Source organism: Saccopteryx bilineata, chromosome 3 (genome assembly GCF_036850765.1).
Source record: "Saccopteryx bilineata isolate mSacBil1 chromosome 3, mSacBil1_pri_phased_curated, whole genome shotgun sequence".
Taxonomy (NCBI): Eukaryota; Metazoa; Chordata; class Mammalia; order Chiroptera; family Emballonuridae; genus Saccopteryx; species Saccopteryx bilineata.
Genome location: NC_089492.1, coordinates 289,783,765 through 289,805,208, shown reverse-complemented (window position 1 = coordinate 289,805,208; position 21,444 = coordinate 289,783,765). Strand labels below are relative to the sequence as shown.

The 21,444-nt window shown below is 56.6% G+C and overlaps 1 protein-coding gene across 4 annotated transcripts in view; it reads right to left on the bottom strand.

Annotated features, from left to right (window-relative positions):
* The window catches only part of CHD5 (chromodomain helicase DNA binding protein 5), a 61,875-nt gene that overhangs the window by 18,556 nt on the left and 21,875 nt on the right, over nt 1–21,444 (bottom strand). For all 4 annotated transcript variants that reach the window (XM_066270610.1, XM_066270609.1, XM_066270612.1 and 1 more), the window contains 20 exons: nt 20,025–20,149; nt 17,415–17,538; nt 16,540–16,706; nt 16,130–16,351; nt 14,947–15,153; nt 14,557–14,768; nt 12,344–12,475; nt 12,095–12,203; nt 10,605–10,796; nt 10,311–10,511; nt 8,814–8,951; nt 8,605–8,726; nt 7,788–7,961; nt 7,216–7,357; nt 5,960–6,091; nt 3,645–3,762; nt 2,256–2,380; nt 928–1,159; nt 641–751; nt 127–299 (listed from right to left, as the gene is read on the bottom strand). In XM_066270610.1, the coding sequence (XP_066126707.1) occupies nt 127–299; nt 641–751; nt 928–1,159; nt 2,256–2,380; nt 3,645–3,762; nt 5,960–6,091; nt 7,216–7,357; nt 7,788–7,961; nt 8,605–8,726; nt 8,814–8,951; nt 10,311–10,511; nt 10,605–10,796; nt 12,095–12,203; nt 12,344–12,475; nt 14,557–14,768; nt 14,947–15,153; nt 16,130–16,351; nt 16,540–16,706; nt 17,415–17,538; nt 20,025–20,149 (3,158 nt within the window). The remainder of the gene's footprint in view (nt 1–126; nt 300–640; nt 752–927; nt 1,160–2,255; nt 2,381–3,644; nt 3,763–5,959; nt 6,092–7,215; nt 7,358–7,787; nt 7,962–8,604; nt 8,727–8,813; nt 8,952–10,310; nt 10,512–10,604; nt 10,797–12,094; nt 12,204–12,343; nt 12,476–14,556; nt 14,769–14,946; nt 15,154–16,129; nt 16,352–16,539; nt 16,707–17,414; nt 17,539–20,024; nt 20,150–21,444) is intronic.

Below are 21,444 nucleotides of genomic sequence, written 5' to 3'. Positions count from 1 at the left end.
CCTAAACCGTTTGTTGTATGCAGACTAGGTCCGCGGAGGGGGCGGAGCTACTGTGGGTGGGGTTATGGTGGGGGCGGGCCCCGGACTGGGGGCCGTGGGCAGGGCCTTGGTGGCCAGCAGACTTACCACACCGTCCTCCTCCCGAACCACGTATTGCGCCACCTTGAAGGAGCTCAAGTACTCGTTCATATTCTGCAGCTCCGTGTCGTCTGTGGCATCCTGGTTCCGGTCCAGCAGCTTGGAGATGGCCGCATCGTCATAGTGGATCACGCTGCTGTCCTCTACGTCCTTGTTGTCACCTGTGAGCAGACAGATACAGAGCAGGGGATAAGACGGGGGACAGGGGGTGCCCAGCAAGGTCCAGCCACGGGGCCCCACGGGAATGGGAACAGACTCAGACCATGGTTCCTCCCAGTCCTCGCCAGGGCTGCAGCAGGGAAGCCTGGGCCCCAGAGTGAACCCGCACCGCAACAGCCCACTGTCCACCCACTAACAGTCCGTGGGCATGCAGTGGGGGTCAGGGGGGCTGGCAGAGGAACGCAACACCGCCAGACAGGTGAAGCGGGGTGAGGGAACCCCTTCTTCTCCAGGCGCAGTCACTAGCGCAAGCAGCGCGGGGGCTAGGCTGCGCTGGCCCTACCTGGCGGGGTGCTGCCATGCTTTTTCTTCGCGCTGGCGGCCAGGGCGCCCCCTTTGGAGGACTGGACATCAGGGATGGGCGTGATGGGCCTCTGGCCCTGAGACATCATGCCTGTAGGGCAGAGGCAGAGGGCTGCAGACCTGGAAGGCCCTGCCCACCCCGGCGGGAGACAGGGAGGGAGGAGCAGACAGAGGCTGGGGGGCGGCACAACGGGTGTGGGGGCGGGCCCTGGGATGGGTGTGTCTCAGGCAGCCCCACCCCAATGCTCTCATGGCCTGGACACCCACCCTCTACATCATCCTTAAAGAGTTCCTCAGTGCCAAACTTGAGGATGTCATCCAGCTCCTGCTTGGTCATGGAGCCCGACTTGGAGCCCAGGCCCGGTCGCACCACCAGGTGGGTGAGCATCATCTTGCGCTTGGCCACCTGCGTGATGCGCTCCTCCACCGAGGCCCGCGTCACGAAGCGGTAGATCATCACCTTCTTGTTCTGCCCGATGCGATGGGCTCGGCTGAAGGCCTGGGGACAACCTGCAAGCTCAGCACCCAGGGCTCGCCCGAGGGTGAGGAGCACATGGCCGGGAACCGTGGGGGGGGGCAGGGGGAGGGCGGAGGCATGCAAGCATGCGCATGAATACGTTCTATGTGGGACAGGCTGTGGGACGGGCCATGGAACTCCGTATGGAGATGTGCACACATCAAGGGTCGCTGCGCTCACTTCCTGACTGCACAATCTCATGTGGGTCCAGGTGTCTGTGCAGCCAGAACTAAGCATGACTGCAGGGATGCAGAGGGGTGTATGTGTGAGGGGCAGCATGGCAAGGGAGCTAGCTGGATGTAGACAAGCCACAGAGGAGAAGGTCATGGAGAGTGAGCCAATACGGGACTGCTGGAGACGCATGACTGCGTCCTAAGGGCGGCAAGGCCCGGAAGCTGTGCAGGGTGACTGATACGAGGCCGAGGCTCTGTGCTTTGGGTCCCTGCATGCAGTGACACAGTGTAATCAAACTTTGTAGGTGACTGTGTGTATCAGACACAAGCTTGTGTTTATGCCCGAGCACAAGTGTATGTGTGTGTGTCCCGCCCCCAAGTGGGATGGCCTGGGGACAGTAGGTTGTGTCTCTGCTCCCACGGCCCCTAACCTCGCAAACTTCCTATCCTTCCTCAATAGCTTCATCTGCCCCTCCTCCATCTCTCCCCCCCCAGGCCTCAATAGGCCTTGTCCCCCCACTCTGTCTTCCTGTCGAATCCTAAACTGGCCCCCTTTGGGTCTCAAGACTGATTCCCTCATCCTGTCTCTCTCATGGCCTTGGTCCTGAGGGTGATGGGACAGACCAGGGGTTAGCAGCCAAACACATTGCTGTGTGTCCTTGGACACATCCCCTGCCTTCTCTGGACCTGCTTCTTCCTTTGTACAACTGAGGACCTGGAGGGGTGGGCAGAGCCTCCATTCGCCTCTCAAGGCCCCTCTTGGGGCTGAGACTCCACGGGCTGGCCCAGGAGAAAGTGAGCCCTGAGACACTGGGGGGGGCAGAGGGTAAGGAAGGAAGACCCACAAAACTCGGGGCAGCGAGGGGCTCACAAGGGTTCAGCAATCTAGCATCAGAACCACAGACCTGAATGTCATTGTGCGGATTCCAGTCCGAGTCATAGATGATGACCGTGTCTGCTGTGGCCAGGTTGATGCCCAGGCCACCTGCCCGGGTGGAGAGGAGAAAGCAGAACTGCTGGGCACCAGGGGCTGGAGAAGAGAGGTGGGTGCCCGGCAGGTGAGCGAGGGGGCGGGGACGGGTATAGGCAGACATGAGGGCGTGGGGAAGACAGAGGGAAGGAGGGGTGGGAGCTGTGATTCCATTACAGACAACGAGAGCCACACCGCACTCAGCAAAGCTTGAGGAGGCCTGGGCCCCAGGCTGGGGACAGAGCAGCCCACCTGCGCCCACTGAGCCCCAGCTGCTCTCTGAGCCCTGACCCAACAGGAGGAGCCAGAATGAGGAGGAAGTCAGCTTTCTAAGCCCAAACAAGCAAAGGCATAATAGCTAACAGTCAGCAAACAGGGCAGAGCCCCTGACGAGGCCGTGGAGAGCTCGGTCCTCCGTGCCCTCCTGGCTGCCCCCGCCCGTGACACTGTGAGGACACCAGGACTGCCCAGGGTCACAGCTCCAGGGCCCAGGCTGCCCCACAGCAATCCTACCCAGGTTCTCAGGCCCATCGGGGCCCTTCATGAAGTGACCTGGGACTGACTGTGGCACCCACAGGAGCTGCAAACAGGCCCAAGATCTGCCCAGTGCCTCAGCCATTCCTGCTTCCACATGTGGCCATGGCCACGTCTAATAGTTCTGTGTTTGCTCTACATCTGACATGAGTGGGCAACAGGAATGGCTGCTTGGCATGTTTGGGCAGTGAGGCCCCGGCCCGGTTCTGAGCATGGAAGCCGGGAAACACTCACGGACCCCAGGGAAATAGAGCCCATGGCTACTTGCTGCAGACCTGCCCCTAGAGATGCCCCCAGTTCATCTGGCCAATTCCCCACTCCAAGTTCCCTTCACTGCGAGCTCGCTCCTGGCCTCCCTGCCCTGGACGCTCCTCCCCAAGGGATGAATGGAGCAGACTGACAAGCGTGGGCATGTGGCCCTGCCCTGTCCTCTCTGGTTCTCTCGGAAGCAGCCCAGGGTGGGCACGGGCTCAGCTCTGTCCTGCGCTGCTTGTAACTAGCATTCTATCCGGTGTCAGTGTTAGAAGCCCACAGGTGCCAGCCAGCCCCTCCACACCAGCTCCGTTTAGTAACAACAGTGGTACTTTCTTCCCCCTCAGTCTTCCTCCTTGTCTGTTTCTCAGTTCTAAACAGGTGTCATCTACCGAACCCCTTAACACCCAGCAGTCCCCTAGAAGGTTCCATGGAATGAATCCCCTTTAGCATAAAACTAAGGAGCAGCCGTTAGGACCGAAGGACTGGTCTGCTCTTCTGGGGTCCCAATCAAGAGCCCTGGGTGAGGTGCGGGTACCGTTAAATCTGTCGATTGCCTCTTGCCGGAGGCCCCCCGTGATGCCACCATCAATCCGCTCGTACTTGTAACCCTCATACTCCAGGAAGTCCTCCAGGAGGTCCAGCATCTTGGTCATCTGCAGGGAACATGGTTTGCCTGAGGAGCTGCGGCAGAGCAGGGACCCCACAACAGCTCTGGGAGGGCAGGGAAGCCTGCTGAGTGGGGAGACGGGTGAGCTCCCAGCAGACCTGACATGGGCTCTCTGGGGAAGAGCACAGCCTCCAACCTGGGTCCCCAGAGCCACCCATCCCAGCAGTCCCACAGCCGTCCACCTAAAACACAAATCTGAGCATGAGCTTCTCAGCTCTCATCGCACAGAATAAAACCCCAGCTCCTCACCCTGGCATTCCAGGATGGCAGGACTCGGTGCCCCGTCCATCTGGGCTTCATTTCCCAACTGCTTCCTTCATACCCCCTAGACATCCCAAATGACCTGGACTCTCTCTACCTGGGATGCCCACACCCTTACTAACTACAGAGCTCAAACAGCACCTCCTTTGTGAGGTCTTCCCTGATTTCACTCTTCCCTATGAGAAGAGAAAGGCAGTTCCTTGTGAGTACCCATAACCCTTCATTCTTGAGAGATAGTTTAGCTGGATATAAAATTATCAGTAGCCATTTTCCCACAACGTGTTGAACATTTTGCAGTCGTTTCCTGCTACCAACTGACAAGAAGGCTGAGGGCAGTGACTGTCATTCCTTTGTAGGTATGAGGTCTGACGTGCCGCAGTTTCCCTGGGACATGCCTAAAGGTTTGTTTATGTATAATTTATATTTCTCTTGCTCAGTACTGCACCAGAGTGCACTTCAGATCTGAGTGTTCACATCTTTCCCAGGTCGGCCAATTCCCACTGAAATCTGGCTCCATCACCATTTTCTCTCTTTCTTCTGCAACTCCTCTGAGGTGACTGTGGGAGCCTCCCCGGGTGTCCTCCAGGCTCCTGCTCCTTTTCATCTTTGTCTCTCTGGGGTGCTTGTCAGGACATCCCTCAGTGCCAGGCTCCCATTCATGTGCATTCTCTTCCACGGTGTGGAGTTTATCCAGTCTGTAGAACTGTCTCCTTTCAGTTCCATGCAGGGTGTCTAACAAGCAACCATTCTTGCTTCACTTCTTCTGGCTTGTGCTTAACTGAGGTATTCTTGACTCAGGGCTATTAATCATTATTTTTTGAGGATCTTAAACATGTTTATCTAAGTCTTTGCTAGGCTTTTCTATTAATCTTTCCACTGGGCTCAGCTTACTGTTTTGTGGGACATCTTAGCATTTGGGTTTGCCGTGAGCTTTGGCACTAGGTTTGTAGGCTCACTTTGGACAGGAGGGTTCTGTCTGTGACTTGTGCTCTTTGAACATTCCCAGGGGTTGTGCAGTCCTACTTCGCCTCTCGAGCCCTCAGCCCAGAACCACATCTTATGTTGGCAGAGGAGTTGGGGAGGATTGTGGATCCTGCGTTCAGGCCAGCCCACAGTCACTGCCTTGGTCACCTTTCTCCAGATTCCGTGATCTGCAGCCAGCGGCAGCTGCTGTTTCCAGGTAACCTCTGTGCACAGGGGAGCCACCTCCCAGCCTCCGGGTTGAACAATGGCTTGGTCCCACCTTAAGGGAGCGTGGTTAGCACCAGGACCCTACGACACCATCACTGTGACCTCCACCACAGAGCTGACCACAGGGTTGGATAACTCTCTCTTCACCTCACACTCCCATTAATACTATGCATGTCTCGAGGACAAGCACCTGCGCCCCTCGCATCCTAGCACAGAGCTTGACATACGACAGATGCAACCAAGGGACAAAGGAACAAAAGCGAGACCCACAAACCAGCGAGGCTGGACAGCCCGGCCTCTGACCACCCCAAATGCAGTGCTGCCGGGGTAACTTCAGGATGGAGCTGGAGAGAGGGCCCCACTGCTGCACCACCTGGGAGCTCCTCCCAAACCCCGCCGAGGGCCCCATGGTCGTGGGAAGCCAGGCTGCAGGGATAAGGGGTGCTATCGTACCAGCCTGGACATGAAGGCATGTTCCGCACTGCTTTAGGAGAATGCCAGAAGGGGCAGCCTTCTGTGCCCTGAGAGCCTTGAGCTGGGCAGCCAGCCAGCTCCCCTTGGCTGTGTCACACCAGGGCACAGGGGGATGACCTGACTTGCAACCCACATGGGAACAGCATCAGGCCGGAGGGGCTGCCAGCAGGTTGAGCCCTCAGATAACAGGCATCAGACACTTTGTGGGGTGGAGTGGGGTGGGGGCGGGGACTCGGCCAGCCACCAGGGCGGCTCACCTGGGAGAAGATGAGCACGCGGTGCCCTTCATCCTGCAGTTTCTTGAGCATCTTCTGCAGCAGCATGAGCTTCCCTGAAGACTTGACCAGGGAGCTGCCATCGTAGGAGCCGTTGGGCAAGACGGGGGCCTCCTGCAGACACAGCAGAAGGTGGGGCATTGGGGCCACCCTCTCTTCTCTGGCCTTGCTCCAAGGGGCCTAGCAATGGGCTGAACACCAACCCCAAGTCCGGCTCAGGCCAGGCTCAGCAGGGACGGATGCACCTGGGTCACATGCGCCCAGCACCACGGTCCCAGGCAGGGCTCAGTCTCCCTGCTGCCCACACCCCACCAGGACCAGAGACACACCAGTGAAGGACAAACGACACAGAGTGCATTCAGATGAGCCAGCCTCCCCAGGAGGAATGTGACCTGGTCTCCATGGTCACAACTGTCAGGCGCATCCAGATGAGGCCAACCCCTGAAGCCCAGCTGAGCGAAACGTCAGTCAGAAGGCCTCTGCCTTGTTGGAGTTGTGAGAGCAGTCCGGAGTCACCCAGAGCACGGCGCCCTGCCCCTAACTCTGCACTGGCCTTGCTGTCAGGGGCAGGGTAAACCGTAGAGGGTTTACACTAGAACCAGAATGGCGGCAAACGCAAGGACAATGGCTTCATGTTTCTGAGAACGGCATTCCAAGCTCTCTCTGTGGGCTGTCTCGTCTGGGCCTCACCCTTCCAGGTATATGCTGCCATTGACCCAGTTTAAAGAGAAAAAATGGAGGCTCAGAGAGGACCATTAACTTTGCTGAGATCACCAGGCCAGAACTGCGTGTGCAACCCAGGTTCCCATCTCTCTCCCAGGGCTGCATATCAGAATCAGCTGCCTGGCCCCTCTTCTGCGGCCTTCTCTGACTCTCTTGGTGACTGAGTTCAGCCTGGTTAGCCCTCAGAACCCTGGCCTGGGGGGAACCTTGGGGTGACACAATGCTCCCCATTAACTTATGGGTCACGGGAGGAGCCAAAAGAAGGAGAGGGCCTGCCCAGGCAGTATATGAAGGCAAGTTTTCAGAAATTGGCATAATAGGGACCCACATCACCTCTGGTCCTCAAAGTCAAGAAGCACCACAGCAGCCATGAACATGTACCATGATAGCCACCAGGAACTTCCACATCAGCCACAAGCACCTCCCACATCAGCCACAGGCTCCTCCCACATCAGCCACAAGCTCCTCCCACATCAGCCATGGGGCTCCACCCTCGGCAGCAACAGGGCACCTACCACCGCAGCCACAGGGAAGAGGTAGGGATGGTTGCAACACTTCTTCAGGTCCATCATGATGTTGAGCAGCGACACCTGGTTCCCGCCCCCCTTGGAGTTCAGCGCCTCGAAGTTCCGTGTGAGGATGAACTTGTAATACTTCCTACAGCAGGGCACCAAGGAGGGGCGGGCTGGACGCACCTGTCCATGCCAGCCTCGGCGAGGGCTGTCCGCAGGAGCGCTGGGGACTGGGGGTCAGCACCCATTTATAGAGAGACAAGGGGAATCCTCGAGAGGTGAAGACTCAGGTCTAGAGTCACCCAGCAAGCTGCTGGGGGACACTGCAAAAACTCAGGCAGCCCCAGATTGTGGTCGCTAAGATCAGAGAAGAGGCCTCAAGAAGGACGCTGTAGGTAAGGGGAGTCAAGGCCTCTGCGAAGCTGAAGAGCACCCCCATCCCCCCCCAGGGGGGGAAGCAGCCCAGGAAGGCTAGGTGGGGGCCCTCTGGGAAGGGGTGACTAAGGAGGCAAGCCCAGGGGAAATGGGGCAGGCTGCTCCAGGGAAGCCCCCCCAGGCCAGTGGCCCCCACTCACTTCTGCATCTGACTCAGCTCCACACGGACGATCAGCTCCGTCTTGGCTGGCATGTTCTTAAATACATCAGCCTTGAGCCGCCTCAGCATGTGCGGCCCCAGCAGGTCATGCAACTTCTTGATCTGGTCTTCTTTAGAGATGTCAGCAAACTCCTCCAGGAAGCCCTCCAGATTGCTGCAAGATGAGAGCTGGGATGAGAGCCAGAAGTAGGCCAAAGCCCCTCTGCAGAGGGAGTCAGGATTAAGGTAAGGGAACAGGACAGCCAGAGGGAGTGCTGGTGCTGCATGAAGTGTCCTTTCAGTGTCAATCTGTGCTGGGTCCCCTTACACATCACAGCTCTCTCAGCCACACAGAATACGGTCCTCCGCCCTGAACCCCCCATGCTGAACAGGAAAATGGGGGACAGGTGAAACAAGACGGCCGGGGAAGGAGTTTCCACTGACCGGCACTGTCTGGAAACCCCTCTCATCCACCACCCCCGGCCTTCTCCCTCCCATCACCATCACCCATGTGGTCGCTTCTGGTCTTTGTGTGTGGGGAGGGAGAAAGCAACCTGGGGTACAGGGGGAGAGACAGGACCCCTGGAGGATGGGTCATCTGGGGAAGAGCTCAGGAAAAATCAGGATTTTTCCTGAGTGCTTGGCCGGTGCTCCCCTCCACGCAGGTCAGGTCATCTGAAGTGGATACCACAAATGCTCCCATTTTAATGATGAGAAACCCAGACCTAGCAGCAGCCCCCAGAGCAGGACACCCACACTTATTCCTGCCGCTCTGCCCACCCCACCCCCACCCCGCCCCGCCCGGACAGCCGGCTCACTTGAACCGCTCTGGGGTCAGGAAGTTGAGCAGATGGAACAGCTCCTCCAAGTTGTTCTGAAGGGGGGTCCCCGTCAGCAGCAGCTTGTAATCAATCTTGTAGCTATTCAAGACCCTAAAGAACTTAAGGGAGGAGAGAGGGCCGTCAGGGGCAGAGCAGTCAGTCCAACGCAGCCAGGGCCGCTTGGGGCAGGGGCTGGCGCCCCCTACCTTGGACTGGTTGTTCTTGAGCCGGTGGGCCTCGTCCACCACGAGGCAGGCCCACTCGATGGAGCCCAGGATGGCCTGGTCGATGGTGATGAGCTCGTAGGAGGTGAGCAGGACATGGAATTTGATCTGCACTTCTTTCTGGAAGGAAGAGGAGCATTTGGGGGGGGGGCAGAGCGGAGAGGCGAGAGGATCCCGGTCTCCAGAGAGGAGCAAGGAGGAAGAACCCTGAGTCCCCAGGCACTGGGCAGAGGACACCAGCCACGAGGGGGAGGGTTCAGCCAAGGCCCCAAGCACCAGCCACACCCATTGCAGGTGGTGCTGGGTATGGAACTAGCCGCATGGCTGCGTGGGGAAGCGGCTGTGTGAGGGGGCTGTGCCTGGTCCCTCACGCACAGTCACCTTCTCCCCCCATACCATTCCAGCTATGTCCTCAGTGTCCCCATTTGCATTTAGTGCTGTATCAGGCTGGGTAGTTTTCCCCAGGCCCCATGGCCAACAAATGGCAGGGCCAGGCTCGAACAGTGAAGGGGACCCTGCACTTGGGGCTTAACACTGTGCTACTGCCAATTTGAAATTCTTAATAATTTCCAGACACATTGCTCTCAGACTCCCGGCCTCCAGAGCTAGGAGGGCGTACCGTATTTCCCCATGTATAAGGTGCACCCTTTTTTCGAAAAATTTGGGATCTAAAAACTGGGTATGTCTTATACAGTGGCTGTAGGATTTTTTAACTAGCATTTCCCACTTTTTTGCGCTTGTTTTTGCGCTCATTGTTGAAGACAGTGATTCTTCATCAGACCCAGATGAGGACAAGGTAATGGATGGGAGTTTTGACGGTGATGAGGAGTTATGTGAATTTTATGATGAATAAAAACTTGAGTTCAATAACTTTATGTAATACTTTTTTTTTTTTCAAATTTCAGGCCCCCAAATTAAAGTGCATCTTATACATGGGAGCATCTTATACATGGGGAAATATGGTAAGTTTGCTGTTTTACGGCCCCCAGTTTATGGTTCTTTGTTACAGAGGGGCCCTGGAACATGGACAGAGCTGGTAACTGCCTCAAGAAAAACCTTTGGGCCTGTGGATAGAGCGTCAGACTGGGATGTGTCAAACCCAGGTTCGAGACCCCGACATTGCCAGCTTGAGTGCGGGCTCATCTGGTTTGAATAAGGCTCACCAGCTTGAGCCCAAGGTCACTGGCTTGAGCAAGGGTCACTCGGTCTGCTGTAGCCCCCCGATCAATGACATATGAGAAATCAATCAATGAACAACTAAGGAGCTGCAACAAAGAATTGATATTTCTCATCTCTCTCCCTTCCTGTCTGTCTGTTGCTATCTGTCCCTCTCTCTGTCTCTCTCTGTCTCTGCCACACACACACAAAAAAGCCTTTGATCGGCCACTGGCCTCCGGTGGTCACCAGTGCAGAGCCCCTGTGCCCCAGGGCAGACCAGTCACCTCTCCAGTGCCCTCCCCAGGGACAAGGGGCACTCACCTTCATGCGGAACACCTTCTTCCCACTCCGAATGGCATTGTCTTCAAAGGAAAACTCATTCTCTCGGATCACGGAGCGGCTCTCCTTGTCCCCCGTGTAGGTGACCACGTAGAAGTCAGGTGCCCACATCTCAAACTCGCGTTCCCAGTTGATGATGGTGGACAGGGGAGCGCTGACCAGGTACGGCCCTTTGGAATGCCCCTAAGAGGGGGACGGATACGGTGAGTCTGCCTGCCCATGGCCAGTGCAGCTGCCAACCCCCACCCTGCCACCGTGTGCCCACCCGGCCCACACCTCCTTGTACAGGGAGTAGAGGAAGACAATGGTCTGTACTGTCTTGCCCAGACCCATCTCATCGGCCAGGATGGTGTCGGTGCCCTGGGCCCAGGAGAAGCGCAGCCAGTTGAGACCCTCCAGCTGGTATGGGTGCAGCGTGCCACCTGTGGAGTCGATGTACCATGGCTGCTTGTCAAACTTGACTGTGGGCTGCGGGGTAGACAGAGCTTCAGACACAGCCTGAATCCTGGGCCACCAGAGCCTACCCTCCCATTCGCACAGTTCCCACTCCTTGCATTCCTGCTAAATGAATCACCATCTTTCAGGTCTCAGCTGAAATGCCTCTTCCTCCAGGAAGCCCTCCCTCATTCCTACCATGTCCTAGAATGGCAACCCTGTAGTTCTCCTATCTGGACAGTTTCCCAATTGTTAGATTCTCTGACATAGAGCCCAGATTGTGGTCACTACACTGGTTCTGTTCAATTCTGTTTCCTCCGAGTCCTATACAGTGCCTGGGACATGGTGGGCATCCAGTCAACATTTATTTGATGCATGCCAACAGTACTTCATCTACTTGATCCAGAATAGCATCCCCCTTGCCTCTTTTATCCCGCAGTTCAAGGCCACCTCCCCCATGGAAGTCCCCTCAATGTACCAGCCCCATTCACCTTTCCAGGCATCCCACAGTCCAGGCCGAACCCCCAAGTTCTGTGTGTACCTGCCATGCACCCCTGGGAGACAAGCAGGTCTTGAAACGGGCCAGGGCCCTTGCCCCCTCCCCGGCACTAGGTGCTGGCAGACACCCCAGAGAGGTTTGCTAAGTGAATACAAGTCAACCATCCAGTTCCTGATGAACACAAAGCCCCCAGGGGCAAACTGGAGGGAGGGGTCCCTCCTCGTGAACAGATACGCATGCTGTGTAACTGGCTGTGGTTCTCCTGCCGTTAGAGATGCTATTTGATTTAAATGCTTGGGATTAGCTCATCTAAAGTAATGAAAGTTCATGAGCTGAATAGAGACCATTTGCCCCACCCCCAGTTTGTTCACCAGTAACTCCCATTTCAACCAGCACAGGGAGCCATGGCCTCAGTCCGCACCCCCACCCTGACATCAGGTGGCTGGGGCCTAGACCCCAGGGTGTCAGCTCTCTCCTAAAGACAGGAGCTGGGCCTTGTCATCCGTGTACCCTCGGGTGCCTGGCCTGTGTCATCCGTGTACCCTCGGGTGCCTGGCCTGTGTCATCCGTGTACCCTCGGGTGCCTGGCCTGTGTCATCCGTGTACCCTCGGGTGCCTGGCCTGTGTCATCCGTGTACCCTCGGGTGCCTGGCCTGTGTATGGTCTGACGTGCAGGGTCCCGGCCGGCACACCCCCTACTACATGAGCGCATGAGGCCCATGTGCACAGACCACGAGGGCCCAAGGCAGAGTCCCCTGGAGAACACAGTCCGGGGCCAAGCCTAGGGTGGCGGCCCCACGTCACCCCACTCTGCTGGCCGATCCCCGCTCACATCCACAATGGGTGTGTCTGGAGGCTTCTCCTGCTTATCATCCTTCAGCTTCTTGCCCTTCTTGACCAGCCTCTTGGGCAGCCTGGCATCCTCTCCCAGCATGAGCTCCCTGGGAAGGAAAGTGAGATGCAGGTGAGCAAAGCTCAGGCCAGCAGAAGGCAAGAGCCCCGCCCCCCCCCATCCCCCGCTCCCCACCCCGAGGGCCTCCCCTCCCCCCACTCCCCGAAGGGCCCCACCCAGCAGCCCCACCTGTGGCCCCAGTAGGCTTGCTTCAGATTGTCATAGTAGGGAATGTCAATGTCATCGATCTCCCAGGTGCACTGGTCGTAGGGCAGGTCTTTCCACTTGATCAGGTAGTGCACGTCCCCCTTTTTGTCGAAGCTGCAACACAGTAGACAGATGGTGGAGGAGGACAGGTTACAGAAGGAGGAGGGCGAATCACCAGCAAGGACACCTTGTAGGATACAAACAGCACCCCCTCCCAAGGCCACAAGACTAATGAGAGGGAGGGAGGGAGGGAGTGGCGGAGAGGCCGCCGGAACAGAGGAGCAACCCTCTGTTACGGCTGCCAATCACATCAGCCATGGGGTCTGGACACAGAAATATGAAGTCCTGTGTTGGACAGTCCTCTCCGCTGACCAAAGGCATTTGTTTGCTAACTTGTAAGTTGAAGAGCTGGAGTGGTACTCAACCTTGTCCACAAAGTAGACAAGGATGCAATTCCTGCAGGCGGAGGGTCCTCTTCTGAAGACACCCCCCCCCCCAGGACACAGGGGCCTGAGGACCAAGCCAGCAGCACAGAGCAGCACAGGGAGCTTGGGCTTGATCCTGGGCCCTGGGTGGGGGCCTCGGAGCCTCCCACCCAGCCTGAGTTGATCGGCAACTGAGTTGCCGGGGAGCAGGGAGCTGTATTCTCCCCTAAATGGCAGGAGCAGCCTGGGGACCCTTAAGAGAAAGACCAGTCCCAGTCATCATAGAAATTAATGGGTTTTTCTCAATAAAGAATTGGTTGTTATTCAGACCTTGTTCGAGTAAAAAAAAACCGGGGAGAAATTCACCTGCCCTGCTTTGGAGGCATTGAGAAAAATTGCCATTTATGTTTTTTTGTTTTTTTTTCAGAGACAGAGAGAAAGTCAGAGAGAGGAATAGACAGGGACAGACAGACAGGAACAGAGAGATGAGAAGCATCAATCATTAGTCTTTCGTTGTGCGTTGGAACACCTTAGTTGTTCATTGATTGCTTTCTCATATGTGCCTTGACCGCGAGTCTTCCACAGACTGAGTAACCCCTTGCTCGAGCCAGTGACCTTGGGCTCAAGCTGGTGAGCTTTTGCTCAAACCAGATGAGCCCGCGCTCAAGCTGGCGACCTCAGGGTCTCGAACCTGGGTCCTCAGCATCCCAGTCCGACGCTCTATCCACTGCGCCACCACCTGGTCAGGCGCCATTTATGTTTTTAACATGCATTATGGATCGGTCCATGAGGAGCTTGGTTTTCCATAGGAACTGACCCCCTTTTTAAGGGTCATCTTCAGTGAGAGCAGGGAATTAAAAAGAAGGGGGGGTTCATAGTTGAGGTGGGCAGCTTTTTTGAATTCTCACCCCCCCCTTGCTGGCAGGCTCCCTTAGTCCTCACAGCAGCCCTGTGGGGGGTACTCTCGTGATCCCATTTTACATGACAGACACACACACACACACAGAGCATAGAAAACGAGAAGCCAGGATGGGAACCTATGCTCTACCCACCCACCCGCTGTCTCTCAGGATGCCTGTGGTCTGCTGGATCCTAAGTCCCTCCAGGGTAGAGAGCCCATGTGTCCATATGGGGGTGCCAAGTACCAGGCTCTGAGCCTGCAACCATGCAATGGGCACCCAGCGCCCACGGGCTGCCTACCTGTCAGCCCCTGCCAATTCTCACTGAGCTCTCACCACCCACCAAACCAAAGCCAGACTCAGAATTTTCACAGAAGCACTGGGGTTTGAAATAGTGGCCAAGGAAGCAAGTCCTGCTATCAGAAAGCACTGGGTTCAAACCCCTGATCCACCACCTCTTGGCTGTGTGACTTTGGGCAAGTGACTCAACCTGCTGGGCCTGCTCTCGCATCCGTAATAGAGGCAGAAATAAAACACCCACTTCTTGGGGTAGACAGCACTCAGTGGTGTGTCCCACTCTGTGCAAATTTCACAGGCTATTAGTTTAAAGGTTCATTCAGTTGCCCCTTTATATTTATAGCTCTGGAACTGTTCTCCCACCACAAGTGTGACATGTGTGCCCACAGGCAGATGACAACCCCTCTAGCTGGACGGTCAAATCACTGACAGTCGGGTCCCTCAGCCTCTTCCTCCTGCCCCCACTGCACATGTAATAGCCCTGTGCTCAGTAGGGAAGGGGAGGGCGTCCCGGCCTGTGGACACCCACCTCACCTCCAGGAAGGCTCAGGGCTGTACCAGGCTGGGCACACACCTGTGGTTCAGGATACGGTGGACCATCATCCACTCAGGCTTGATGCCATAGCGGTAGAAGCGCTCCTCCATCTTGGCATAGAGTGGGTCCTTGCTCTTCCTCTTCTCGCTCTTGCCATCCTCGTCACCAGACCCATAGTCGAAGGGCGGTGGCTCATCCATGTCGTTCTTTCTTTGGTAGTTGCGATACATCACCGTGTGGTACAGCTCCAGCTGCTCCCAGAGGGGACAGAGGTTACCAGAGGGAGATGGGCTGTGGCCCCCCTGTCTCTCTGACCCAGCACCTCCATCCCCCCAGCCAGGGTCCCAGACAGGACAAGCCTCACCTTCAACCTCCCCCGCCCCAACACTCAGGGAGCTGAGCCTTAGCACACCTGCCCAGGTACCGCACCTGTAGCTCCTTCACCCAGGAGCAGTGCCAGTAGGACAGCCCAGCCCACTTGACAAAGAACTCTCTCTCCGGAATGCCCTCCAGAGGCTTGGGTGGGGGGACGCTGGGCTCCACGTCGGGCCCTGACAGCCCCACCATGAAGGGCGCAGGGGGCTCTGTCCACCTCCAGTGTAGGATCCGCTGGACTTTGCCCTTCAGTGGGGGACACTGTGGATAGAGGAAGATCCCCAGGGTCAGGGCTTAACGGCAGGGTCCTTAGCGGCAGCCTCACACTGAGGCTTCTGTGACAGCTGGCAGGGGAGCTGTACTGCTTCCCAAGTCAGAAAGCACCGCCACAGACCTGTCCTCAGAAGCCCGCGTGTGCAGTGCGCACAGGAGACAGGCAGTGTGGGTCTGCATGCATGCTCACTCACTCACACACGCACACACACGCACACAGAACAGAAGCTCAGATGCAAACAGGAAATGGAGGGCTGGCCACAGCACAGCACAGGACCCAGGGTGCTCCCCTCTCTGCAGAAACTGAGACTCCAGCCCCAGGGGCCCGCCACCCTCTCACCACCCCCAGCCCTGGAACAGAAGAAGCCAGGTCCTGAGGGGGTCTGAGTAGACAGTGCTATGGTTGTGTGGCATTAGGCAAGTCACTTTGGCTCCCTGAACTTCAGGTTTCTCATCTAAAAATGGGAATAACAAAAGGCCTGGTACTTGGAAACTGAGCAGGTCTTCAAGGGATGCCCAGTAAACAGTGGCTGTGGTGGGTAGCTAGGATTACCACCACCACCTGTTTCTTTTCAGGACAGCTCTGTTTTCAGATTTTGGGGGAGAAAGTTGCATCTGAGTGTCAAAGGGATTGAGAAGTAGACTGGATCCGGGTGAGGCAGTGGGCAGAACTCAGGGAGGGTGAGAACCAGCGGTGGATGAGGCTAGGCTTAAACTACTAGAAGCTGGTAAGGGGCGGGACCAGAGGACGTGGTCTTTGGTGAGTGGGCGGGGCAGTGTGGGTGGCCGTGGCCTGGCTAAAGAGGGCGGGGTTTGTGTGGGGCGTAGCCTGAGTTGGCAGAAGCGGGGTCTTTAGGCACAGGGCTTAGCCCAGGAGGGGAGGGCCTTGCAGTGGCGGGCGGGGCCTGGCCGGCAGGGCGGGGCAGGGCGGGGCGTTCCGCGCGGGGCGGGCATTAACACTCACAGTACAGCGCGGGCAGAGCCATTCACCGTTTGGGATCTCGGGCAGCGGCGGGTTGAGGCAGTGCAGGTGGTAGGAGGAGGGGCAGGCATCGCAGCAGAGCAGCTCACCGCCGTCCTTGCACACGCGGCAGAACTCCATGTGGTCGTCCTCCTCCTCCTCGCAGCCGCCCTCCTCCTCCTCCTCATCATCATCCTTTGGCTCCCACTGGATCCCCTCCTTCTCCTTAAGGGAGGGAGGAGTGCGGGTGGAGGCACCCTGGGCAGAAACACCCTACTCTACATGGGGACACCCTCCCCTACATGGGGACTCCTTCCCTCCCACTTGGAGTTCTGCCCCAAGACAACAAGCACTGGGGTCCCGGGAGCCAGGCACAGGCCACATCCTGCCCGGGGTTTCTGCCAAGGGCTTACGCAGTGGGGACAGCTCCACTTGCCCTCGGGAGCCTTCTCCAGCTCTGGGTCGAGGCAGACCAGGTGGTAGGCCCGCGGACAGGTGTCGCACAGGATGATCTCCCCGCCCTGCTGGCACACCTCACAGTAGTCCTGGTGGTCTGTCTCATAGCCGTCTCCATCATCAACTGGGAGGGGGGCAGAGGCAGTCGTGCATGCTTCATCCCCATTCCCAACGCCCATCCAGTCTCCATCCTAGGCCACAGTGGCACATAGTAAGTGCTTATAAATGTTGGATGAGTGGATGGCGGATGGAGAGACAGGGTGACTGAATGTTGGGGATAATGGTTTAGGAAGTAAAGGAGTAAGAAGATGGATAGAAGATGGATAAAAGGAAAGAAGGAAGGGTGGGAAGGAGAAAAGGGAAGAAGGAAGGAAGAAAGGAAAGAAATGGATATAAAAATGGATAGATGGATAAAAGGAAGGGAGAGAGGGAAAGAGGGGTAAGAGAGATGGGATAGGTAGGGTATGAGGATGAGAGGGAATAAATGGGTAAGGGAGTGGATGACTGAATGGGTGGGTGATGGATGAGGTTAAGAAACACTTCCTTCCCCAGTGCCCCCTCCTTCTGCCAGTGCAAATGCCCTGGGGTGACTCACAACATAGGTCCTGAATTTAGCCTCACTGGGACAGGGACCCCCTCTCCTAACCATAGACACCAGGAACCCTCTCTCCTAACCACAGACACCAGGGTGGTTGAGGAAGCACAGGGGAATTGCCTAGCTGAGGCCAGAAGAGGCTGAGGCATGGGGACACCTGCCCTGCTTCCCAAGGGCCCTGTGCACCCTCCACATCCACATGGCGGTCATGGGAATGCTGCAGACGGAAAATCTTACTCCTCTTCTTCTTGCGCCTCCTCTTGCTCTTCTTCCCTAGGGCTGCGGAACACTCAGAGCGCATGGAGGAGCTGTGGATGCTGGCGCTGTCGAAGTCCGACTCCTCCCGCTCATCCTCCTCGCTCTGCCGGGACAAGGGAGGGCCCTGTGAGCCTAGAGCCTGCTCTGGGGGCTCATCCCAGAGGGCTTCACTGGCCTGGGCAGAGGAAGGTGGGGCAGGGCACTATGGAGGTTCTGGAGGCACAGGGCTCTCTCTGTGGTTCATCTAGTCTGCATCCAGCTAAAACCCCCACGGGCAAGCCTAATCCTAACATCCTCCTGAGCCCTTCTCTCCAGCCCTAAGAGAGTCCCCACCTTTTCCAGTGTAATACCTGTTCCCAGGGTGTGCCCTCCACCCTGCCAAACTCTTTGTACTCATCCCTGAAAGGGAACCACTAAGGACACCTCCCCCAAGGAGCCTTCCCAGATCTTTCCTTAACTGAACCTGTTGCACAGCCTGTGTGCCAGATCTGGCCTGTCCCATCTGCCTGTCACCGGCTCTCTGCCAGTGTGCACACTCAAACCCCCTGCAGACTGTGAGTGTCTGGAGCAGGGCCAACCATGGCTAAGCACAGAGGTGAACATGTTAATATATGCTTTAAAGTATTTGCAGCCCTGGCCAGATGGCTCGGTTGGTTGGAGCCTCATCCTCAAGCTCAGAGGTTGCTGGTTGGATCCCTGGTGAGGGCACATGCAGGAACAGATTGATGTTCCTGTCTCTGTCTGTCTCTCCCTCTCTCCCTTCCTCTTTCGCTAAAAATCAATCAATAAATTTTTTTTTTTTAAGTATTTGCTGAGAGGAGCTTCTCCCTCAGCTCTGGGCTGGGCCACACTTGCTCTCACATTCTCCTCCAGGGCAACTAAGGGAGACAGAGAAAGGTCTGTGGGGCATGTGTGTAAACACATGAAATTGTATGGGCATGTGTGTATGAATGGTCTCTGTCCCTACCAAGGGACAGAGAAAGGTCTTCCATTTCTGCCCCTCTACAGGGTGGGGAAAAGGTGAGAGGAACAAGTGCCCAGTGTGGGTAGGGGTATAAATGTCCCCTCTAGGGAGAAGGGAGGAAGCAGGGCATGGCACTCCCTACAGAGAAGTAATACAAAGTGCTCCTGGGACAGGTTCCCTTAGGGTCAACCTGACCTGGTGCCAACACTGGCCCTGCAAGGGCAAAGGAGCCCAGCTGGACCCCGCCTCCAGGCCACCTTTCTCCCAGGGGTCTGGCCTCCCAGCAGACCTGGGCTTCCAGGCCCCATCAGTACCCTTAAGGGCCAGGGGACCCTCCCACATGCTGCCAAGATGAGGTAGCAGCTGGGGCGGCAAGAGCCGGGACTGAGTCCCCAGCTCAGCAGGGCAGACTCCACGCCCACAGTCCAAGCTGCAAAGGCCCTGGCAGGGATCCGGTCCAAAGCCCTCAGCAGTCAGGCTGGGAAACCCAGGCCCAGCAGGCCTGCAGGGAGCATGAGATAGGAGTTGGAGAGAGGGAGTATCCGTGCCCAGTCCACTTCAGGAGATGGAATGACAGCCCTGCTTTCCAGTCCCCCCAAACTCTGCACACGCGTGAGGAGTGCACCTCGGCTCCTCACATACCCCACTAACATGCCAGAGACACGTGGACTCACTGCCTCACACCCACAGACACCTTCCAGTCCACCCTCTTTCACACACACCCACACACATGCTCACACTCACATGCTCATAAACACACACACTCACCCATTCATATGCCCACACATATAATCACACACACATTCACACATACACATGCCCACACATACAAGCACATGCACATTCACACATATACAATGCCCCACATGCAATCACACGTGTTCACACATACACATGCCCACACAATCATACACACATTCACACATACATGCCCACACATACTATTACATGTGCATTCACGCATACACATGCCTGCACATACAATCACATACACATCCACACATACACATGCCCACACATACAATCACATGTGCATTCATACACACATGCCCACACAATTTCATGTGTTTACACACATGCCCACATACAATCACACATGCATTCATACATACACATGCCTACGCATGCAATCACACACGTGTATACACATGCACATGCCCACATATGATCACACATACATTCACACATAACTGCACAATCACATGCATTCACCCACACATACAATTACATGTGCATTCACACACATGCTGCATTCAATAACACATGTTCACACACATGACCACACATACAATCACATACGTCCACACATACACATGCCTGTAGATGTGATCATGCACGCATTCACACATACACATGACCGTGCATGCAATCACACACATGCCCACGTGTACCGTTACATGTGTTTTCACACATGCTGCACACACAATCACAGACATGTTCACACAGACATGTCTGCATACATGATAGCATGTGCATTCATACACACATCCCACACAGAATCACACACATGTTCACAAATACACATGCCTGCACATATTATCACACATGTATTCACACATACACATGACCACACAATCACACACATTCACACATACACATGCCTGCACATACGTGTCCACACTCACCGAGGAGCCTTTCTTCCTCTTGTTGCCAATCCCTCCGAAGCGGAACTTGAACCCGGCCACCTTCTTCCCCTTGCCTTTTTTCTTGGCATCCTTGGCACCTTTGATCTTCTTCCTCACTCCAGGCCCTGGAAAGTCACGGAGGAATAAGCAGCCCTGTCACATCCAGCCCACGCAAGAACGCAACAAGGAAAGGGCCGTTCCTGTCATGGCCCTTACAGGTGCAAAGACTGATACCTTGCTTACAATTACACAGCATGTCAAGGGGGGGCGCCAGAGAATAACCTGGACCCAGGCTATGCCCCAGGCACTGGGGTGCCCCTCATCCACAAACAGCAGAAACACTAGCCATCTCGGGAGCAGCCCTGTCCTGTCCCCTCTCCCCAGAATGCTGTTCCCAATGGAGCCATGGCCAGCGGGACCACCACAGGCCTGCCCACCTGTAAGCCACACTGGAACCTGGAGGGATGCCCTGGTGCAGAAAGTTGCCAGCCTCTGGGCTATCCCCACCCCCAGGCACCACTGGCACCCGTCAAGAATGCTCTCACCTCTATCAGTCCCCCCATTCCCTTGCCCCAAATGCTGGCTACTGGGGGCCAGCAGGGTGGAGGCTGTCGTTATGGAGCTGGCCACAGAACAGTTAGCCACCTGGGGAGTAATGGCCACCCAGCAGCCCCTTCCCCTGGGCTGAAGTGGGGAGATGGGGCCAAGCAGCAGGCGACCTTGTCCCGGGGCCCTCTCCAGACCTATCACTCACAGGGAGACGGGGTGGGGGCCCAGCTGTAACCTCAGCACCACCTGGAAGTCTGTTTCAATTTCTCAGGCTCTAAATAGGCAGCCCAGGGAATCCAGCTCATTGGCTGGAATCTGAGAGGCAATGAGAACGCAGGGTGGGCCCAGGACAGAGGCCAGCAAGGGGCCAGGAGGAGCAGGCCAGCCCTCACCCATGTCACTCTGCCCACCGGGGCCTGCAGGGACCTGGCAAAGGGGCACACCGTCTCAGAGAGCCAAGTTCCTCGGAGCTGAAACAAAGAGTCCCCGAGCCCCCTTAGTCCCCCATCAGAGTCCAATCAGGGTACCCAGAAAGGCTGATCTGCTGGTAACCCTCCCGTTGAGAGCCCTGGGGACATCCATGTGCCTACCTGCAATGGGGCCACATATCCTCCACCCAGGGGAGGTCGCAGAGAGCCTCTGCTGTCCCTGTTATCCTCACCTAGACACCCCACAGAGTCCAACTCTGTACCTGGACCTCCCTCCAGGACTCCCCGGAAGCTGGCCCTGACCACACCCATGCACGTCTGTTTTCTGTTATCCTAAGAGCCCACTGATCACGCAAGAGGGGTCACAGGCTAACCTTGGACCCCTTCTCCCTAGGAATGGTGCAGCCTCAAATTCAAGATATCTGGACTCTCAGCAGCCTGGG